Below are 23139 nucleotides of genomic sequence, written 5' to 3'. Positions count from 1 at the left end.
ACAAGCAATGAGCCAGAGGGAACCAATACCAGTACTGAGTGAAAACTAGCATACCCACTACAGCCAACATATTCATATGTCCAGTTCTATTCTGAAGGGATACGGTGACATTACGTCCACCTGCATCAATGATACCTTGAGCTAAAATGCCTCCAAATTTAGCCATGACATCTTCGTGTTTGTTGGAGATAACTTGGGCGTATAGTTGGCGGAAATAAGTAACTTTCGGGCAAAGTGTCTCAGTTTGTTGAATAAGTATCATTGCAGAGGCGATCAAGGCTCCTTGCCTTACAAAGTTTACGGGATCAAATTTGACCATGGGCTCTAAAAGACCGATGGCTTCACGGTTACCAGTACCGGCGCATGCAATGCCCAAGGCCATAGCAGCGCCATAACGGACATGGGGATTGTAGGACTCTGCCAGCAGGGACACCACTGATGGACACTGTTCAGGAGTTCTAAACAACAAAAATCCGAGAGCAGTAACGGCAGCACGACGTACGTCATCGTTGACATCAGAAACAGCAACATGCAGTAGAGTTCTAATAGAATCGTTATTCCCAGTACCACAATAAGCTGTTGCGATAGTATAACAACCAGCTCGTCGCAACAATGGATCTTTGTCTCTCAGTAGTTGTTGCACAAGGGCATCTGCTTCCTCTAGCCTTCCATACATGGTAAAGGAAATACCCACAGCTAAACCACGTAAGATCTTTTCGTGTTGAGTTTCTTGAGCATATGCCACCATGTCTTCAATAGCTGCTGCATTCCTTGATCCCAGCATTACCATGCCCATAGCGATACCTGCAGCTTCTCCAGTAACTGCATCATCTTGATACAAATTAAATTTAAGCTGTTCATACACATCCTGTCTGTGAGTACCCATTGCTGCCAGACCAAGACCAAGACATCCACCATGACGCACCATTTCATTCTGAGCATCTTTTAATTGTGTTAAAAGATAATCAATGATATTGGCACCATGGTTAGCGTGAATCAAACCTAACGCATATAAGCCACCACCTTCTGAGTATCCTGATGATGGTCCAGCTTCTTTTGGTAAATAAGACTGCATGAGAGCTAGTGATTCATTTTCATGACCTCTATGGATGACTCCAAGAGAAGCTGTTACTGTTAGCTTTGCCCAGTTGGTTGCTCTAGCAAGCCATTCCAGGTTATCTCTTAAGAATTGATCACTGGTTGTTCCGGCATGCATGAAGGCATTTGCTATGACTGTTGCGGTATGACAAATAGAAACTCTGATTGCATCCTTTGTGTTCTTTAAAATTAACATATCTGCATGATTTGACCTAATTAAGAATTGTAATTGCAAACCTATTGATACATCTCCTCCTAAAATAGAAATTAATTTTTCAACTCTTTTTTGGTGTTCTTTCTCTTCATCATTCAGGCTTTCAATATCTCTCTCTGGTTTCTTAGCTTCTTCTGTTGGCAGTGCCTGATCTACATCCATGGAAGACTCTGGGAAGGGTCCACCCTGTGGTTGAGGTTTGCCACCAAGAGCACTAGGTATTGGTGCAGTTGTTCTTAAAGCTTGCAATACTCTGCCTAGAAACTGTTGGGTGGCAGAATCATACAAGTCAAAGGCAATTTGATATGCCATAAGAACAGATTCTTGTGGTCCATGGGTTAATTTGTCAAGGATTTCAGCAACTGACAGTGGATCTTCAAGGAAAATTAAACATTGACACATGTTTACATAGTCTGGGATATTCAGGCCTCTGTACAAACCGACAAGAGAGCGAAGGACAGTGCTGCGGAAACCTCTATTTTGAAGGAGACTCATTGCAACTGTGAAGGCGTACTGAAGCATACCTGTAACACAAAAACAAATTGAGTAAAAGTAAAAAAAACTACATATATCAACAAGTTTTAGTACTAATTTACTACACTGAGTTAATCCTACTATATTACTTAATTAATTTTGGTAACAACCATATTTGTCTTTCTTGTATCTATTTATAGATTCATCAATTTCTTTTACATTTTCATTACATTTGCAGAATTTTAAACATAAATATTCCAAGAGATGATAAAAAAATGGTAATGATTCATCTATTGTGTTTATTTTGTTGTTCCTCTGTATATGTGTTTAGTGGAAATTTATAAATAATTAAATTGTACAAACTAAAAAGAAATTTTTCACAAAACACAAAGAACTTAAATAAATGTTACCTGATATATCATCAGATTTCATGATGGACTCTTCAAAGATGTCCATGCGGCGAGTTTCCAGCGCAAGACCGAGGGCTTGACGATACTGTCCATCGTCAAGGCATCGCTGGAACATCCGGTTAACGATGGCTTCCAACCGAGGGTCGATCGTTTCCGCTGAGTTATCCACGAACAAAGCTTTACGTTTCTGTGTATAGAAGTCGATTGCCTTTGCAATTGTAGTATCAACATATTCATTTCTTGCATTTACGTCGAACAAGTCACCAGCACCAAGTGCGTACGTCAATGAGTCCTCAAACGCACCCAAATGATAGTACACCTTGCTGGCCACTAATGCTGCAAGCTGGTGTTGCGAAAACACTTTATCTTCATGCAGGATCTCGATCTTCTCTATCGATTCAGAAATTTCAGGCCAAAATTGATCGACGATATTGTCCAATCGTTTCAACGCAAACTCTTTCACTTCATGCATCGGTTCGTCGAGCAGGGATATAATCCCTGCAGCTGATGTGATATTCATTTTGGTTTAATTTCTGTTTTAACTTTTTCGAATACACAGCGATCCCTTTTTCTTGTTACAAACTAAATTCTTTTTGTAAGCTGGGATGATTTGACAAATTCGTTTCGTTTTGTCCATCCACCATAGGCAATTCACTATACTCTGCTCTCACTGTATAATGTAAATTGCGTATTGCATTTATAACCAATAAGGAGTTGAGGCTACGATGATTCTAGATTATGATTGGTTGTTGAAGATATTGATAGCAAAAATCAGGAAAACTAAAACAAAATAGCATTGGATTTGGGTATAGACAAGAATTTTGAAAAAATAAAATGTTTATTACAGTAAAGTCAAATCAAACTTATTATAATAATATAGGCGATACAATTTTTTTTAAAAATACCATTTTACCTAAATGTTAAAATAGTAAGTGCTTCATCAATCAATGTATTTAATTTACAGCACAGGAGTCACTGCACTTCATACAAGCAACACAAATGTTAACGTCATTCGTCACAAGTCATAACTCGTTTGACATTTTGCAATTTGCATATTGCACCAACTCATACTACGTAGCTACTTAGCAATCTGTTACAACTTACAAATAACTTTACGATACTTATCCAAAATGCTCGACTTATTCAGCATCTTCAGTAAAGGTGGTATAGTGCTATGGTGTTTCCAGAGTACCAGCGATATATTCTCGCCATCCGTAAACGCTCTAATACGAAGTGTAATTTTGCAAGTAAGTTCTCAGAAGCCCTTCAATAAAATTATTAACTAAGATCTCTCTTTACTTTACAATTTTTTATTTGCAGGAGAGAACAGGGAACAATACATTTAATCATAATTCATTAACATTACAATATAAACTCGATAATGAGTTTGAATTAGTGTTCGTGGTAGCGTATCAGCGTATACTGCAGTTGTCGTACGTGGATAAGTTCTTGAACGATGTTCACTTGGAGTTTAGAGACAAGTACAAAAATGAGCTGCAGACTGGTCGTTATAACTCTGACTATGAGTTCAAAATGTGCTTTGACAAGGTCCTCAAAGAGTGTGAGAAATGGGGTAAGTTTAACTATTCTTCGGGACCGAATCTACGTGAAATTAACAAAAAATGAGTAAACACCTAGAATAATCTATAGTGTAAAAAAGTGGGTCTTTGCTTCTAACACTGATATCCAATCCAAATTTATCCTGATCTAATCTAGAGTATCTTAGTAACATCCATACATCAATCCAAACTTACAGTAAATAACATCTAACTTGGAAATTTTACATATCAAAAGAAGTATACCTCACTGTCAATTATTTACTTTCTCTTATGTCTTTACATTATATTTTACAGCCAAGTCACAAGCTAAAATTCCAAAACAAATGAGAACCTTTGAGGATTCTCAGAAATCTAAGAAGACTGTTGCATCTATGATAGAGAGGAAAGGAGATGAGAAAAATAAGAAATCCGGTAAGTTTTAATGATTACTGTCTTGAATAAATATGAATAAATCACCAGAGAGGAGCAGTTCACCCTCTTTAGAATAATAAAAGAAATCTATACTAATATAATAAAGAGGAGAGATTTATATATTTTTTTTGTATTGCAATAACTCAAAAATTACTGTGCCAATTTGTAAAATTCATTTACTATTGAAATGCTATCACTGAGTAACATAGGCTATGTTTTGCACTAATTTATAATAACATGCGGAGAAAGTCGCGAAGCTATGATAGTTATTCCATAAACATGCTAATTGACAATATTTTCTGTTGCATTTCAGTAAAAATAGTTGAATCAAAGAATCTTACTAATGGCAAGGTGGAGGAGTATTCAGAGCAGGAGGATGATGTGATTGCGGCTAACAGAGCTAAGTTGGCGCAGAAACTTGCCTCCAAAAACAAGAAGGAGATCAAGTAAGTTAATTTGAAATTCATTTAACATTAATACTATTGTTAAGAAATAAGGTTATAACATACAACTTTTAAGACATTGAACACTTTTTGTATTTTTATTTTTGACTTGTTCTTTTTTTGATATATGACAATCTATAGATATGTAAAAAGAAATATATTTTTTCACTTCGCAATCGATCGTTTTCCATTCACCTCGCCTCCAATCTTTAACAAATATGTCATCTTCTGTCTATATCTAGCCAGGACTGTACCAATGACTTATACAGTTTTATCTTATTTCATCATCTTCTCTATCCTACTCCTGTAGTTGCGCAACAGGTTTTTGTCCTCCACGTCTATACATCATCTCAGTCATCACTCCCTTCATCATGTCATCTTTCACACCATCAATCTCTTTCTCATCTTATTTCTTACTAATATTATAAATGCGTGTTTGGATGGATGTTTGTTAGCGTTGATTCAAGGTTTTGAGAAACTTAGTAGCCTATGTATTTCAGAGTATGTTCTACATATGTAACAAATTACATCAAGGTCCATTACGCCGTTGCGAAATTGTATAGTAAAATTCGTTTTTTTAAATTTTCGCATTTATAATATTGAAATAAGAATTTCTTTACTATAATTTTATCAATCAATATTGCCTTGGCATCTTTATTTGGACACTGTTCAGTTATAATATGGCTATGTATTTATACTATGACTAGCTTTCGCCTGCGACTCTGTCCGCGTGGATTTAAAAAATAACAAAAGAAAATATCCTATGTTTTCTTCCAGACTACGCTTTACGTCTATGCCAAACTTCATCAACATTCGTCCAGCCTTTAAGGCTATAAACTAACAAACACCCATCCTAATCTTTTGCATTTATATTAGTAACATTGCCTATTATTCTGAATTTGCACATTAATGTATCTTATCTTTTTTATCTTAGTTTAAAAGTATTTATCATTATAAGATTTCATTTAATTCCATTAGCAAGCAATCTAGAGTATAAGTACTTGGCCTTACTTGAAGGTTAGGTTGATAAACCTGTTACAGTACTTAAGTTATATCAAATGGACTTTGAACTCAAAGAACACGTAACTTACGATGATTTAGGGTTCTATTATGCGATTTGGTGCTCTAATAAATATTATTTTTTTGTCATGGACCCCTTTCAAAATAGTACTTGTTTCGGTACCACCATTTGAGGGTTTGGTTCACCTTGAGAAAATTTTTATCCAAAAATATAGTAGTATTTCTTAATTATTTTAGTTGATTTTTATAATTTTGGTAGTTAACATAATGCACCTATTGGCATGTCTTCAAGGTTCAAAAGCAGTTAAAGTCTTCATATACAAATTGGACCTCTAATTTTGGTTTACGGTGGCCCATTTAGAGAAATACTGGTCTAATATATTACTTGACATTGACCTCCACAAAACACCCTTCTTCCATGAACTCGTCTTAGGTGATTCAATTTATATTCCTTCATAGAATCCATTTGTCTCTAATCTCAGATGTGGTTGTTGTTATAGAAAGTCTCCTAAGAGTCCTAAAGCGGTGGATCGCGTGAAGAAGCCCCGCGTGTGGGAGCTGGGTGGCGGCTCCCGGGATCTGCCCACCCTCGAGTATACAACCGACAAGGATGCTGTGCCTAATGATATTATACCTGATACACAGGTAAAAAATAATAACCATCAAAAAAAAAATATAAACAAAACAAAAATATTAAAAAACCCACCAGTTACCTAAATTGCCCACTCTTGGGTATAGTTTCCCACTATGTGGTTATAAGCAATTTGGACATACCAGTTGTTGCTCGCGACTTCGTGTCCTGAAATTAAAAACCAATAAATTACATAGCTCATTGGTGAAAGATTTTTTGAAATCGACTCTGTAGTTTTTGAGTTATTTCAATACATACGAAAATACAAATCTTTCCTCTTTATAATATTAGTAAAGATTTATAATGCGTTTCTTTTACTAGCTACTTTAGCAATACAATAGAATTAGATAATTCTTTTTGCATGTTAAAGACATAAAGGATTATGTTTTTCTATAGGAAATAAATAAAAAATATTCCATTTTCCAGATTGTGGGTCAAATGGCTGGTGCTATCAAGGACCTGGAGGAGTCAGATTACAGCAGCAGCGAGGATGAAGAGGAAAATGAGCAGCCAACCGCTAAGAAGTCTGGCGGGATGTTCAGCTTGTTTAAAGGTAAAATATCAAAGAATTAATAAATTCTTTTAAAGAAATTTTATTTAATTTACTTAATACTTTTTGCACAAATATTACAACAACTAAAACTAAATAAAACCAGTTTTGTAGAGATTTTGTGTTATTACTTTTACAAATATTAAAATTGAAAGTACTCTCGTTTCATAATTTTTAAATAATATATAACCGCAAAACTTTTTATATATTCTTTCTTAAATGGAATTTTTTTCCAGGTCTAGTAGGTTCGAAGGCATTGACTTCAGAAACAATGCGTCCAGTACTGGACAAGCTGCGAGACCATCTTATTGGTAAAAACGTGGCTGCAGACATCGCCAACAAGCTGTGTGACTCCGTCGCTACCAAACTGGAGGGCAAGGTCAGATTATGCTTCTAATAACATGTTTTTTTTATTTCATTCAAGATTTTCTAAAAAAATCTTTATTCAAATCTTCCATCTGTAACTATGTCTTACTGTCATTACATATTAACAGTAAGGAAATGATACGCTTACATTTGTTGAATTCTAAAGTTTATTGATTATAACAAAATCATTCATTAATGTTTAATTTAGATAAAATTTTGTTAATTTGCGTTGAAATTTTTTAGATATGGCCCCTTTGCAAACTTTGTATTGAGATTTTGCTATGTAATAATTAACAGGCGCTAATATATTATGTCACAATGTTTTTGCTATGTAAAATTTTACAGGCGCTTTTATATTCCATATATTATTTTTTTAGGTTCTCGGTACATTCGAGTCCGTGGCTAAGACAGTCCGCGCCACGTTGACGGAGTCCCTCGTGCAAATCCTGTCGCCGAAACGACGTGTGGACATCTTGCGTGACTGTATGCATGCTAAACAGGAGGGGCGGCCATACGTTATGACGTTTTGTGGGGTAAATACGATCATTCTACATTAAAATATGTAAAAACCCATGAATCAGTTTTAACCAACTTCAAAAATATTGGATTACTCCGATTATTAACCAAATAGCAGTTTGATATCCCCTTTTTCAAAATTAAAAATTGACCAGCAAATTTTGAATTCTTATTAAAAATGTATCTAAAGAAGGTAAATTTTGTCTTGAAGTCAATATTCTTTTATATTTTATAATTGCATTATTAAAGACTTGTCTTGAAATCCCCTGAAATTAACTTATTTAATCAATTAATATTATTATTTAAAAAACAAACAGCGTACATACATAACAGTTACAATACAAATAATTACGATACAAACATACCGAATATTAGATAAACCATTCAAAAAATTTAAATCAACGCCATCTATCGGACAATTAAACTTAACTTACAACGCCATCTATCTCACATTTGACTTTTATTTAATTTCCAGGTGAACGGTGTAGGTAAATCGACTAACCTCGCGAAGATCTGCTTCTGGTTGTTAGAGAACGATCTGTCGGTGCTGATAGCGGCGTGCGACACGTTCCGTGCGGGCGCGGTGGAGCAGCTGCGCACGCACGTGCGGCGGCTCGACGCACTGCACCCGCACGCCGCGCACGCGCGCCGTATGGTACATCTCTATGAAAAAGGATATGGTATGTATATTTCAATAATGCTAGTTACTTTGACAGTATGAAGTTAAAAAAACCCTCTATACGTTTTATTCGATAGCGTAGCTATTTATTGGTGAAAGAAATTTTAAAATTTGCATACTATAAATGATTTAAAAATTAAAAAGCAAAAATATATTTTATATTCCTCACCGGTAAAATAGTTTTTTAATGGTGAGAAAATTTTTGAAATTGGTCCGGTGTTGGTCGACTCGGTGGTTTTTGAGTGATTTCAATTCATACAAAAATACAAATCTTTCCTCTTTATAAAATTGGTATAGATATAGGCGTAGTTACTTTCTGATTTGCAAAATTATTATAAGCTCCATCTATTGTTATAAAATAAACATAAGTTTTACAGTCTATGTATTTTACAACGTAGTCAATAGATGGCGCTGTTCTCTATTAGTACTTGCCGGTCGGTTTTTTAGGTTATTTAACAATATAAAGACATTTTTATGTATTGTGTAGATTTTAACAAGACATTTATTTTATCGTATACTAAATATAAATTAATAGTAATAATTTAACCGATTTCAGGTAAAGACGCGGCCGGTATAGCGATGGAGGCGATCCGTTACGCGGCGGATTCTAAAATAGACGTGGTTCTTGTGGACACGGCGGGCAGGATGCAGGACAACGAGCCCCTGATGCGGGCCCTCGCCAAGCTGATCACCGTCAACCAACCTGACCTGGTACTCTTCGTCGGAGAAGCCCTCGTGGGCAACGAGGCTGTGGACCAGCTCGTCAAATTCAACCAAGCCCTCGCAGACCACAGCGCTACAAACGACCCACACGTTATAGACGGGATAGTGCTCACTAAATTCGATACAATTGATGATAAAGTAGGCGCGGCCATATCTATGACTTATATAACGGGTCAGCCGATAGTTTTTGTCGGCACAGGGCAGACTTACACTGATTTAAAAGCACTAAATCCGGGTGCGGTTGTACGCGCTTTGATGAAGTAAGGGACCAAAGGGCGTAGCTACAACCTGAATACAATGTACATACTGAAATTACCAAGGGCCTGTCCCACCAAATTATAAATTTTCTGATAAAAATCCACCGTTTAAAATTATGAAAATATCTGATTTTGTTACCTTATCTGACAGTGACGTCATTTTTAAGCTCTATCAGCCAGTGGTGGGATAGGCCGTTATTACATTAAAGTTTTATCTGACAGATAAGCTACTTGTAATTAAGATTTTATTCAGTAATGTCTAATTCTTCAATTTATTAAAGTTTCTTTTCTACTTTAGCTGTCAAGTTTTACACATCTTACATAACTAACCGATATCTCTTAACAGATTTGATGTTCTTGGCTGATTATAATTATTAAAGTACAATATAATAAAAAATAAATAACAAATGGCAACACTCGTCAAAAGTGGCTTTCAAATTGACAGTTGTCAGTGATGTGAAATCTATCGATAATTAACTTGGCATGTTGAGAAATTGTTAGTGTTGTGTTTTTTATTGTCGACTGTTTTAAAAAATTTATATCTTTTGTAAAATGGATACCGAAAAATTGTCAAATTAATAAGCTTAGAAAGCTGTAAAAAGTAAAGAAAATTAATAAAAAAATGTTTCTTTTACAATAATGTACACTAAGTATGTTTTAAGTTAGCTACGCCCTTAATCTACAGAATAATTATCAAATATATGTGCCTATAAAATATTACTTGTGAAGTTATTGTATTAATTTTTACAAAAAAAATCAAATTCTTATGGTAATGGTTACTTTGTTAAATAAAAGCGTTTATTTACATATTTGTTTCTTATTAAAAGATTGTTACAGGGATTTTTTTATTAAAAAGATTAGCAAAATATTAACATAAAATATGTTAAATCGATTCCATATGCTTTAATATTTACGATAGTATCATTGTCATATTTCATAATTTTATTTTTGGTTAAATAAATATATTTTCAATGACGTTTTATTTAATTTTTATTTATCTGCATCATGAAAAGAATATAAAATTTTAACTTTTTAGTTAATCTACGTGTCTATCAGACTGGGATAAATTTCTTTCATCATTTATTTACAACAAAAGTCACATATAACAGCATCTACGATACCTTTGTCATTGTGAGATGTTAAGATAACCCCCTACTTGGGCGGCGCTTTTCAGCTGCAGAAATCACTTTTTATTGTAAATGACAACACTGAATGAATTAATCTATAAAAGGCCTTCAGATTCAGAGGCCATTTTGTTTCACCTTTGTACTCTGGATTATCTTAATTTAAAAAAAAAATATTTACTTGTTGAATATGGACGGATGAGCGATTTGTAAAAAATAAAAGTTAGGAACAATTAATTACCTTTGCTACCATTTATTTACTGAATAAATGATTTATATGAGAATGTGAAGTTTTATTTATGTTTACTCACACGTTTTAAATAAAATTACGTGTGTAGGGAAAATTTTAACTATCAGTTTTATTGTACAGAGGGGGGGGGGGGTCCATCAAGGACATTTGAGATGTTTTCATATCGTGATGCAGTGCCCTAGTGGCCGTAAAGTACACCAACAAATATAAAAATCGAAGATATTATAAAAACGTTCTCGCAAACGTGATAAGAAGATATCAGTTTTGCCAAGTTTTAACTGTACAGTACGGTTGTTCAGTTAAAGCCTACTGTTTGTATCTCTCTAGATCTAAAAATAGTCGCTTTTATAGTTACAATAGAACAATATTATGACATTGTACAAGCCATATGTAACAATTAAAATTTTTATTCGACCTTTTGATTAGGCGCATCCTTATTATGTCGAGTTTTCATATATTTGGGATATCACTCGCTTAGTTACCGTGCGCCAGTGGGTGCTCGTTGTTGAAGAAAGATGGAGAAATTATACGATAATGTGAAAACTGCTATACTCACCTTTAAATTGGACACTTGTTGCTGTTTCGCGCCGATACGGACTGGTGTCTTAATAACTGGTTATTTTAACATATTTATATCGGTAAGATTTACAACTTTTAGATTTAATTAGTTATTTGTTGATTATTTAACTAGTAGTTTGTAGTTGCCGGTTCGATTCTCAACAAGGCTGATATTAGTTTTTAATTGCATTTAGTTAGGTCAATTTTAGAGCATAGATTTAAGTCAAATACGCTGTAATATATTTTTAGCTTATTAAATGTTTTGTATAGTTTAAAAACAATTAAGCTTAGATTTTTTTTCAATTATAGAACGAGTTTTTCCCACCTTGTTGCAAAAGTTAACAAAAAGTTTGCCCAATTGTTCCAGTTAAGAAGTCTTGTAAATGTGGATTTCTACTATCGCAAAACTTGTACAAAAGAATGTCGTCGTTTTACTCAATTAAAAAATATTTGTTTCATCAGTGTAAGTCCACATTAACGTTTACAGATGTTATCTCTAGTGGGTACCGCGGACGGGGGCATCACGCCGCCGCTGATGGCGGTACAGGAGGTAATCCTGGACGATGAGGGATCCAAGGTGATCGGCACGCTGGCATACGGCACAGAGCTCGCCTTCAACATGCTGCTTTTGTGTGCTATCTATCGGGTAAGAATACTGTGATATTACGGTATAAAATGGACCTTGGTTTTTGACAATGCCACCCCTCCTAGGCTAATTTAATAATATTGGTGTATGTAATAAAAAAAAAATGATTTATCTAATGTCTTTTTTAATAAATTTTGAACAGTTTGCCTATGTTTTTAGAAAGACATAGTTCTACTGCGGACTTATATGTACTTTGGCATGGCGGCGATTGTCGCCTCTGTACTCGTCTACTCTATGGTCATCGCCGCCGTTACTCTTCTCACAAAGATCAATATTATTGTAAATTTTGGTAAGTGTTGAATATACAAAAGTTATGAACAGCCGTAGCCTAGTGATTGGTGGAATCCTAAGACAATTGACACTCATAATCAATAATTGGTGCTTAAGTTAGTCCCTAAGTATGGAATTTGAGAAATTCTCAGACTACAATATGGCTGTTTTCAGTAACCATTAATAACGACTTTTTCTCGTCAAATTCAATTTATTATTATAGAAAAAAAAAATAAGTACATCTAAAGAATAGATATGGCGATGTTAAAAGTAAGCTTTTTACCTTTCCAGTATTCCAGTGTTATGTCATACTTCTCGTCAGAAGTGCTATAGTTGACATCAAAGAGGAACTCAGCGAGCAGAATGGACACATAACTTTATATTCTGTGACAAAAATGACACCAGAGACCACTATCATAAAAGACATTGAAACTCCTCAAGAACCGGACTCTGATGTCACAGAAGATGACAAGAACGAAGAGAAGATCAAGCTTGAAACAGTCAATGAGAATTCGAAAGAAGAACACGTACAGAGTGTAAAATAATTTAACATGTTATCTTTTCAAAGCCTTCCCATTTCTAGAGTAAAACGAGTAAATAATAATTTGAGACTTTTTCTTATTCATATCCTTTCCTTTTCTATTGCCAGAAAAAGATTAAATTGGAAATTAAAAAACATATAATTCTTTTTATGTATAATTTAGTAATACAGTAGAGGTTAAAGCCCAAGGGAAACACAATATTAAGTTATAGAGGTTTTAAGTTATCAAGGGTCTATGTTAAAGAGGTTTAGGGCTCTGATGGGAAGGGAACACATTATTTTTTGAAGTTATAGAGGTTTTATGTTAGCGAGGTTTGAGTTATTGAGGTTCTATTGTAATGGTTTACTACATTAAACTAGTTTATTTAACAACTGATTTGTTGGTATACAGTCAGCAAAAGAATGTAATTTTCAATCATATAAGCAAGTGGACAAAAACTATCTTTTCAGAATGGAAGTGTTGAAATACTCCTTGGAATTTTTGTTTGTAATCTAAGATATTCTCTGTCAATGTTTTATCGAGAATGACTTGTTTCTGTAATGAAGGAGGAGTTTGTTATTATGTATATCATTCTGTACTTATAAAATGTATTAGTTAGTGCTATCTATTTTCAAACGGCCACGGAAGATCAGCTCATGTGCTGAGTGACTTTAAATCAATAAATAAATAAAATAAATTTCTCTATAATATAATTATTTCAGGAACTGGGTTAAAAAAAAGTCTATTACATGTTATTATCTATATTTTGGCTTATTCTTATAATATTAACATTGATAGAGGAATATCAAGTGTTATAACCTAAAAAAAAATTTCAATATTTTTAATTAAAAAAAACTAAACAATAGAGGTAGGCTTTACCACAACAAAGATTATAATTAAAAAACAATGTCTTACAATTACATGACAAATGTCAAAAAACGACAGATTACAAAAACATCACTTAACAACTTATACACTAAAGAAACCGTTTCAAAAACAGCTTTAGAAAAAAGAATAGTGAATTAAATCACATGAAAGTTTAATTACAATCATTTAGAAACTTAAATGAGGTCAACAGAACTTATGAATTAACTTTAGATGTATATTTTTATAGATTGCATATAATTTACTAAACATTTTTTGTTACTTAGACTGACCATAGATTGCCATGACATATGTATTAAATACAGCATTTGACCGTGAATCTGTCTCCGTGAAATTAAAAAAAAAACAAAGTGTGTACCCTATGTTCTTCCAGACTATCCTCTACATTTGTGCAAAATTTCATTAACATCAGTTCAGCAGTTTAGGCTACAAACTCTAACAAACATCCAACCTAACCTTTCGCATTTATAACATTAGTAAGATTTTTTAGTATTTGGTCTCTTAAAGAACATTATCAGAATTTCTTTAGCTTACTTGTTTTATAACTAATCTATTTATATTAATACTAGCTTTTGACCGCGAATCCGTCCGCGTGGTATTAAAAAAAAACAAAACCAAGTAACCAATGTGTTCTTCCAGACTATCTTCTACATGTATGCCAAATTTCATTGAGATCCGTTTAGCTGTTTAGGCTACAAACTCTAACAAACATCCATCTATCTAAACTTTCACATTTATAATATTAGTAAGATAGTAAAGAGTGTTTTTGTGTTTAACACTTCTTTGTTATGTAGGATGTCAGCAATCATTGTACATTTTTTAAGCATATTTATAACTAGCTTTCGCCCGCGACTCCATCCGCGTGGGATTAAAAAAATCAAAAGTGAGTCTATGTGCCTTAGTAGCCTTCTAGACCATCGTCCACATCTATACCAAATTTAATCGAAATCGGTTTAGTCATGTAGGCAACAAACTGTAAAGTCTATTCATCCATCTAAACTTTCGAGTTTATAATATTAGTAAGATAAAATAAACCCTACACTTATGACACAATATACTTATTGCAAAATTCCCATAATAACGGTAATTGTTTTTAATGGAAATATTAGCTTACTATGTCTCCATTAAGGGACTCAAAGACTACCCTAAGTTAACAACTAAGCCAAAGTTAACTGTCATAAAGCATAACAATCAAATTGCTATGTTCGTCAATTACTAAGAATAAGAAAAAAACAACACATAACCGCGAAAGCGGACCGGAATCGAAGCAAAAAATACGAAAAAAAAGTGAATATTTAACAAAGAAATCACAATAAATTTAAATTTTTAAACCTAGATATCATAGTTTGTTTAAAATCGAGTTCGTTTCTATTTCGTTCCGCTTTCGCAAATAACTATATGCAATCTATAAATATAAAAATATAATTATACTTACATATATAATCTTTATGAGCCCACATTTATATAACACTAATATCACTAACACTTCACAAACTGGTCCAAATAATACCAGGTTCATTTTTTAAACACTATAAAGTCGTATATTTAGTCTGTTTCACCAAAAGAATCACGAAAGAAGATTTAGAGTATATTCTTCTGAAGTATCTTCTTCTTCTTTCCAAGTATATTTAATTATCAAGCTTGAGCCGGTTCATACTGTTGGAGAGGCTGCCGCGACCTGAAATATACCATCTTTATTAATACAGTTTGGATGGATGGATGTTTTGCTCCATTATTGCTCAACAGAACTCAATTAGATTTGACAAAAATGTAAGGCAAAGTCTGGAAGAACACAGATTAGTTTTTAAAAATAGAAAGAAAAAAATCTTTATATTCCATGTAGTTACAACAGTTTACTAAACTGAACAAAATTGATATGTCTGATTATAGCTGGCGAAAAAAAAATTAATTTAAAACGAAAAAAAAAACAACAATCCATTTGGTTATCTTATTTATATCTTACTTCTTACTAAGTTTATAAATGCGAAAGTTTAGATGTTTGTTGTTTGTTTGATGTAGAGCATAGTCTAGAAAAAAACATAGGCTACTTTTTTTTATAACATGAGGTGGCAAACGAGCAACCGGCCACCTGATTTCGCCAATATGGCGAAGAGACCGCTGCCCATAAACATCCGCAGTAGCGGATGCGTTGCTTACCCTTATCTGACGGAGAAGAAGACGCACATAGAGAGGACACTTCCCCTTTCTATGCATCTCCTCCACCGTCAAATGCACTTCCCCTTCCCATCCTCTCCTTATAAGAAAAGGGTGGTAAGGAGAAAGGGACTTAAATTAGGCCTTCGGCACCACACTCATCAGACGAAACGCGGAATTGCTTCCACTTCACGCCTATCTTGTGTGTGGTCGTGGTATTACTAGGCGAGTCGGCCATTCGTGCTAAGATGTTAAAGCGGGCTCTACCACTATCGAACTTTTTTTTTTAATTCCACGCGGACGGAAAATCCCGATAGTTAGTAAATAAATAAATTTCTTACCTCTGCCATGTCCTGCAACTAAACTGGGAAAGTTTGACTCTGTGAGAGCGGGCGCTGCTCGGATCATGTGAGAATCTATAAAAAAGATAATGAAAAAACCTATAAATCTATCATCGGGAAAGTCACTTTGAGATTTCCTTAGTATAGATTTGCTTATAATACATATTAAAAAATACATATATTTAAGTCATAAGTATAATTAACTAAGTTTTTATTAAATATTGAATTTGAAGTCAATAAAATTACATTTAAAGTAAATATATCTTACTGATATTATAAATGCGAAAGTTTGAAGAATGGATGGATCTTGATGAAATTTATCATAGAAGTAGAGGATAGTCTGGCAGAAAACATAGGCTACTCACTTGTTTTTTTTTTAATTCCACGCGGACGGAGTCGCGGGCTAAAGCTAGTTATTTTCATATTATTATAACTTAAAATACTTACAATCTGTCTTCGGCATCCGCAATGGCACATGAACTCTCTTTTCTTTTTTCCTAGCTGAAAAATTATAAAAAAAAACACATTAAACATAGAATATTGGAAATAAATAATATTCTATATACTATTCTAAGACTTATTCAGACAAAAGCTATAAATTTTTTAAAAAAATCAAGATAATCATAAAAAAATTAACATTCGCAACAAAAAATCATTTTTATTTGTGCTTAATAAACTCTAAAACTACTGGAGTGTTTTTTTATTTTTTTTACCGATAAAAAGCCTATTTAGTACCAAATGACATAGGATATATATTTTATATATCTCTACTTTTGAAAAGTGGTAATAAGTAATTTCTCTCACCTCCTCCTTCGGTGACACTGCTGGTAGTGGAGTCGAGGAGTGATTCATTCACTGTGGAAGTATTTGATGAAGATGGTTCCTGTAACAATTATTAATTATTAATATTAGTATTTTGATAATTTTACTAATATTATAAATACTGAAGTTTGGATAATTGGATGTTTGACAGTTTATAGCCTAAACTTGTCTTGTCTTGATTAAATTTTGCAGATGTAAAGGACAGTCTTGAAGAACACATAGGCTTATTTTTGTGTCTTTTAATTCCCAGCAGACATAATCGCAGACTAAGGCTAGTTATTAATAAAATAAAAAACCTTTAAGATTTTTTTTTTAGTTAAAAATTATAGTTCACAAATGAAAGAAAAAAATTGTTTTAAGCCATCTATGAAGAAATTCAAAGATTATGTAAGAAGTATACCCGCAGTAGACAGACATTGACTATTGTCTGACACCCTTAATTTACGATAATTTGGAGTACTTTGGTGAAAAATCATACTATCATACTAATATAAATGTGAAAGAAAGTGGATGGATGTTAGTTTGTAGCATAAACGACTGAAAGGATTTCGATGAAATTTGGTGTAGACATAGAGAATAGTCTGGAAGAACATAGGCTACTTGCTTTTGTTTACTTTAATTCTACACGGAGTCGCGGGCGAAAACTAGTAACATATAAATGAATATTTACCGCAAACCCTGCAACGCTGGGCGGCAAGCGGCCCCTCTTCTGCTCCTGGAGAGCGTATATACCCTGCAACAATAATTCTATATTATATATCCATTTCAAATATTATGATATACACATTTTTGTTGAAATTCAGTTTTTTTAATATTACAAGAGGTAAAGTTTATAAGGATAATTGTTACATAATTTCAGAACAACTCAACAGAATCTTACTGAAAATTGACAAAGAACATAGCCTTAAAGAACACAGGGTATTAAGTATTTTTTTTTAAAATAGCCTATGTTCTTCCGGACTATCCTCGCATCTATTCTAAATTTCATCGAGATCCTTTTAGAAGTTTATGCAAAAAAACTCTAACAAACATCCATCCATCCATTTGTAATATTAAGAAGATTTAGGTGAAATTGACATATCTTACTAATATTATAAATGCAAAAATGTAGATAAATGGATGTTAGAATTTGTAGCCTAAACGGCTGGACGGATCTTAATAAAATTCAGCATAGATGTAGACAGTCTGGAAGAATAGGCTACTTACTTCAGTTGACGAAGTCACGGGCGACAGCTAGTATGACTTACTTCAATATCACAGCCATGCGGCACATGCCTGCCGGGCACCGGCTCCACGCCAGCCAGCGCGCAGCAGCCGTCCAGCACCGTGAAGGACCAGCACTTGATGCGGTACGAGCTGCACTCCACTGTCTTCTCCGTCCCCTCGTGGTACTGCAATACACGAACTAATTTACATCAGTCAATTGAGCGTCGGTGGTTCAGTGGTTTAAGCACTTGACTTGTAATCTACAGGTCTTGGGTTCGAATCCCGCCGCACCAATGTAATTTTCGATTTTTCGAATATTCATATGTACATAATTTACCCGACGTTCTTACGGTGAAGGAAAACATCGTGATGCCTGCACATATCGGCGAAGAAATTCAAAGATATGTGTGAAGTCAATCCACAGTGGGCCAGCATAGTTGACTAAGGCCTATGGGAGGGACATATAGTGAGCTGGTGATGATGATGAAATGTCCACAAAGAAGACATTCAAATAATATATAGACGAGACAGTGAACAATATTTTTACACGTGTACTTTTTCTTTGCTGGCATATCTAAGATCGCGTTAAACATATTTATTTAAAAAGATGGCACCTCTAAGCAAAAATGTTTGCCACAACTGATCTAATAGCTTTGTAATTATTATTTATCTATACTAATATAATAAAGCGTAAACACACAATATTTTGTAGCACAGGATGTCTGCAATCACAGCATATTTTTGAATAATTCATTCTTTAATAAAAAGCCCTACACTTACGACACGCTTTAGGCTATATATTTTCATGCTATTAAACTTAGGAAGCAAATAAATTGGAAAATAACCTTCCTACAGGAAAAAGACCATTAACTACAAGCTGCCAGCATTAAGGAAGCAAGGTTTGCAACATTAAGGAAGCAATTTGCAATTAAGAATTTGACAATTAGATTTTTATAAATTCATGCGGATGAAGCCGCACCGGAACAGCTAGTTTATAATATTCATTAAGATGTACCTCACATCCCAGTCCTAGTGTATACTTGAAAAGATCCTTTCGGAGTTGTGTCAGTGCCAGAGACTCCTTCGGGAAGCCTTCGTCAGTTCTTGTCTTTACTGAATTGATCAAGTTGTAAAACAGAGTATCCAGCCTGTATATACGGTATACTGAATCATCCTCCGCTGGAAATAAACAAGAATTATCATTACAAAGAGGATTTTTTAATCCCACTACAAATGTTCTAATTGAAAGTTTTAAAGAAATGCGCAAAACAAACATAATTACTATCATAAGAGACTCAAATTGATAATTTTAACAAAAACTTGTCAGTTATTAAGTTTTTTTTTTTTAATTTTTAAAACTAATTCACATTGAAGTAGTTCATATTGAAATTATGACATCTACCTTTTTTTTATGCCAATTATCTATAAAAGTAATACAGGGAAAAGCCTTAAATCAACAAAAAGATAGCTCTATTTCACTATACTTTTGAATCTACATTGTATTAAAAAGCATTATTCAGTTTTTAAACTATCAAAACATTGTCCACACAAGTGTTACATACACACACACACAAGTTTCATTGTAAAAAACACATTTTACTCACAACTCCGGCTACACAGTTGTCTGAAGAAATCCCGAATAGGCGTCACTTTTTCAGGCATCGTAAATATTGGCCGTACAACTTTACTATGGTTGCCTTTCTGTAAATAATCTAACAGGTGAGCCTGAATCTCTAGATAGTCACTCCGGGGTTTACTTTCATCCGGCCTTTCCAAACCATTCTCTATACAACTGAGTTTCACATCATTTGCATAACCAGTTGGTATGAAACCTGAAAATAAATGTTAGTAACCATTAGTAAGATAATAAATTGAGCTACCAATCAGCTCACTTGCTAGATGAAGTAGATCAGCGAACTGATTCGAAGATCAGCTTAATTAATATGAATTGAGTTATATCATTGCATTGAGCTGTGAGTCTTTAATTAGTTGCTGAGCCATAGCTCAATGATTCAAAGTTATGTGAGCTGATATTTTGAATCAGTTTATGATTTTCACATTTCTAATTTGTATTATCATTTAAAATTCAGTATTGAAAAAAAATGTTTGGAAAGAAATCAAAATGAATCTTATAAATAACCTCAATGTAGTTATGGATCACTTTATATTGAAATTTAACTGTCCCTTGTAACAGAAATAATTTAATGTGACAAGAAATTATTGAACTTTACAATGAAAGAACGAATTGTTACATACTTATATCAAAAGATAAGTAACCAGATATTTTAAAGACAAACAATACAAACAACAAATAGAGTTACTATCTTACCTGGGTTAATAATCTTATGATAGGTCTCCTCAATACCTCCGGCCAAACTGAATCGCAGCATTGAACATTCTCCAATAAGGTAATGACTGTCGTTGACTTTGCAGTAATAGTTCACATCCATTACGTAAAAAACATCCGTCAGCAAAGCTTAAATAAACAACAATACATTTAAACAAACATACTAAAATAAATGCTAAAATTTGATAGAATATTTGTCACTTTACATCTCAAAAAAGGTAGAAGTCTGGAAGAACACATAGGCTATAAAGTATTTTATTAATTATGCAAAGCGGCCAAAAGCTACTATCTACTTGTATTGAAAATTGTAAAAGAAACATAATTACAATCCATGACTAAGAGACTAGATTCAAGTCAATTTTTATAAAGCATTTTATCAGCTTGTTAAACTTCTTTGGAATAAATTTTTAATACTAGCCTCCTTATTGTTTTCCTTCCCCCTGGATCATCCCCCCCCAGGAGGAACATAGATTATCGGCTGGCAGTATTCGTACAATGTATTAAAATTGTAATTGTAACTTACTTCCTTTCATGTGGCTATAAGTCACAATGTTCTTAATATCTTCTTGTTCATATTCTTGTGCTTCTCGCATTTCCCTCTCTTGGTGTTCAATCTGAGATAGTGGTATACCTAGGACATAGGAAATAGTTAACATATGAAAAAGGTTATATATTAGATCATGAGAAATGTAACTGTTTTCGATATGGAAATGCTTTTCTTGAATTCTATCCTACACAGAGACATATTACAACTATTTCAATAGATTTGACAATATTTATTGTAACATTTTAGATGCTACAGATTAAAATAAATGGGCGAATTTTAGTTAATTAATAAAACATAAAGGTTTACTTACCTGTGGATGTATATTTTGCAACAGGAGCACCATTCTTCTGTTTAGCTTGTTTCGCCATAGCTTCATACTTTGAGCGGACACTAGCTGGCACCACCTGATTACAAACATAAAAACTGAAAGTCAACTAATAAAATCAGATTTGTCATCTTTTAGTTGCTAAGATTCTTTTAAGCCTTTATTGGTAGAGGTAGACCTAGGCAGCGATGGATGGATTGTGACATGATCAAAAAGGGAGTGATGACTGAGATGACGTATGATAGAGTTATGTGGAGGACAAAAACCTGTTGCGCCGACCCTACAGGAGTAGGATAAGGAGATGATGTTGATGATGATTATTTTAACCCTTTATTATGGGCAATTATTTCCAAATTGACATTATTGTAGAATAATTATCTATTTAAGTATCTAAATCAACCTTGGGAATATATCCCCCCTGTTTATAAGAAATCATTAGTTTTCACCATCAACATCATCATCAGCTCATTATACATCCCCACCGAGGGGCTCAGAGAATACCCTAACTAAGAGGTGACTAGGCCATAGTCAACCACTTTACTTATTTAAGAAAATGCTTACAGTTCACAAGCCAACCATGTGCTCGGGGTGGGGTAGCAGTCTAATATAACATGTAACTCGGAAACTATATTCTCTAACTTAAGATCACAATTTCATGTTTACCTTTGAGTGTAAACTTTATTGAAAATAATCAGCATTGTTAGTAGAAAAATAATTTAATTTTTAGTAGTTTTGGTTAGGTGCCTTACAAGTCAGAGGGTGAGGATAGTGCCCAATTGTTATTTGTTATTTTAAAGAAACATAAATTTTGATTAAACAAATATTGAAGTGTTTAAACCATATGAAATTCTATTTTCTTTGTATCTCTTTTTCCCAATGTATTGAATCTTATTGTGGCAATTTGCTTTTTCAAGAAATAAATTAAATATACATAGGAAGCTTCTTTGGACTATAAAAACATTACAACATAATAATGATGGTATATTATTCACATTTGTATGTATGGTATATGCAAAATAAACATAAGGATACATGATGATTTGATGATTTTACCAATAAACCAGATGTCATGTAGGTATTTTATAGTGAAGTGAATAATTCTGTATTTGAATTACAAGATATAGATTAAGATCATTATTCCTAAATTTAATAATAATGAAATACGTTACATTATACAAAAATGAATATACATTACCTTCCAGGAGGGACCGGCAGCTTCTGCAATTTCACCCAAATTTGCATAATTTATTCCCTTTTCAAGTTGTTCTTTCTTAAAATCAAGCATGTAAAAGTAAAAGGCGTTTCTGGGTGCTTTCTTCGGCATTTTTTCAATTCAAATAATAATATAAAAGTATCTTATCACTGTGAGATTTTGACAGGTAACGGTCGAACCAATTCTAAAAAGACAATAAATCAATTTATTAACAAACGCGAGTTGCCAGGTATTCCGGGGTTCCCCCATAGATATTTATGGAGAGGACAGTGAAACTGGACTGACATTCAACTGACATAGTCAAAATACTAACCAGCGCTGAGCACTAATGATTCCATACAATCCCCGCCTAGCCTGCGATTGTCTAACTGTACTGGCCAAGTGTAAACCGTATATTAGTTTCCCAAAACAAAACATACACAAAAATTCCACCATAAGTCGTTTTTTTTTTAAGAAAAACGTAAAAATTACTACAAGTCTTTAAAAACCGATAATGTTAATGTTAACCAAAGAGGATATAACCGTAAAAACCCATTGCTTGTACACGGATTATTTGGTCGTGCATTATCATGGCTCTAC

General features: G+C 33.6%; 4 protein-coding genes across 4 annotated transcripts in view; 2 read left to right on the top strand and 2 right to left on the bottom strand.

Moving 5' to 3' along the window:
* The window catches only part of LOC106101454 (26S proteasome non-ATPase regulatory subunit 1), a 3561-nt gene extending 704 nt beyond the window's left edge, over positions 1–2857 (bottom strand). Inside the window, exons 1-2 of the mRNA XM_013280691.1 lie at positions 2197–2857; positions 3–1836 (exon numbers count right to left, since the gene is read on the bottom strand). Of these exons, the coding sequence (XP_013136145.1) occupies positions 3–1836; positions 2197–2716 (2354 nt within the window). The 5' untranslated portion in view covers positions 2717–2857. The remainder of the gene's footprint in view (positions 1–2; positions 1837–2196) is intronic.
* A 363-nt stretch (positions 2858–3220) lies between these two features.
* Positions 3221–9854, top strand: LOC106101569 (signal recognition particle receptor subunit alpha). The gene is made up of 10 exons (XM_013280837.1): positions 3221–3443; positions 3517–3769; positions 4050–4166; positions 4480–4612; positions 6130–6274; positions 6687–6813; positions 7047–7189; positions 7554–7709; positions 8168–8372; positions 8928–9854. The coding sequence occupies exons 1-10, from the start codon at positions 3327–3329 to the stop codon at positions 9356–9358; spliced, it is 1827 nt and encodes a 608-aa protein (XP_013136291.1). The 5' UTR covers positions 3221–3326; the 3' UTR covers positions 9359–9854.
* Positions 9855–11217: 1363 nt separating this feature from the next.
* Positions 11218–12803, top strand: LOC106101528. The gene is made up of 4 exons (XM_013280781.1): positions 11218–11363; positions 11771–11929; positions 12089–12218; positions 12491–12803. Exons 1-4 carry the CDS (start codon positions 11241–11243, stop codon positions 12742–12744), a joined length of 666 nt encoding a protein of 221 aa, XP_013136235.1. The 5' UTR covers positions 11218–11240; the 3' UTR covers positions 12745–12803.
* Positions 12804–14417: 1614 nt separating this feature from the next.
* Positions 14418–22982, bottom strand: LOC106101471 (protein maelstrom homolog). The gene is made up of 13 exons (XM_013280712.1): positions 22874–22982; positions 22543–22744; positions 21333–21426; positions 20999–21106; positions 20458–20604; positions 19733–19960; positions 19144–19307; positions 18170–18313; positions 17593–17655; positions 16905–16983; positions 16548–16601; positions 16101–16175; positions 14418–15283 (listed from the first exon to the last, which is right to left on the bottom strand). The coding sequence occupies exons 2-13, from the start codon at positions 22669–22671 to the stop codon at positions 15234–15236; spliced, it is 1335 nt and encodes a 444-aa protein (XP_013136166.1). The 5' UTR covers positions 22672–22744; positions 22874–22982; the 3' UTR covers positions 14418–15233.
* Between the last annotated feature and the right edge of the window lie 157 nt (positions 22983–23139).

The sequence above is a fragment of the Papilio polytes genome, unplaced genomic scaffold (assembly GCF_000836215.1).
Source record: "Papilio polytes unplaced genomic scaffold, Ppol_1.0 DF823980.1, whole genome shotgun sequence".
In the NCBI taxonomy this organism is placed as follows: domain Eukaryota; kingdom Metazoa; phylum Arthropoda; class Insecta; order Lepidoptera; family Papilionidae; genus Papilio; species Papilio polytes.
This window is presented reverse-complemented; position numbering and strand designations above follow the sequence as displayed.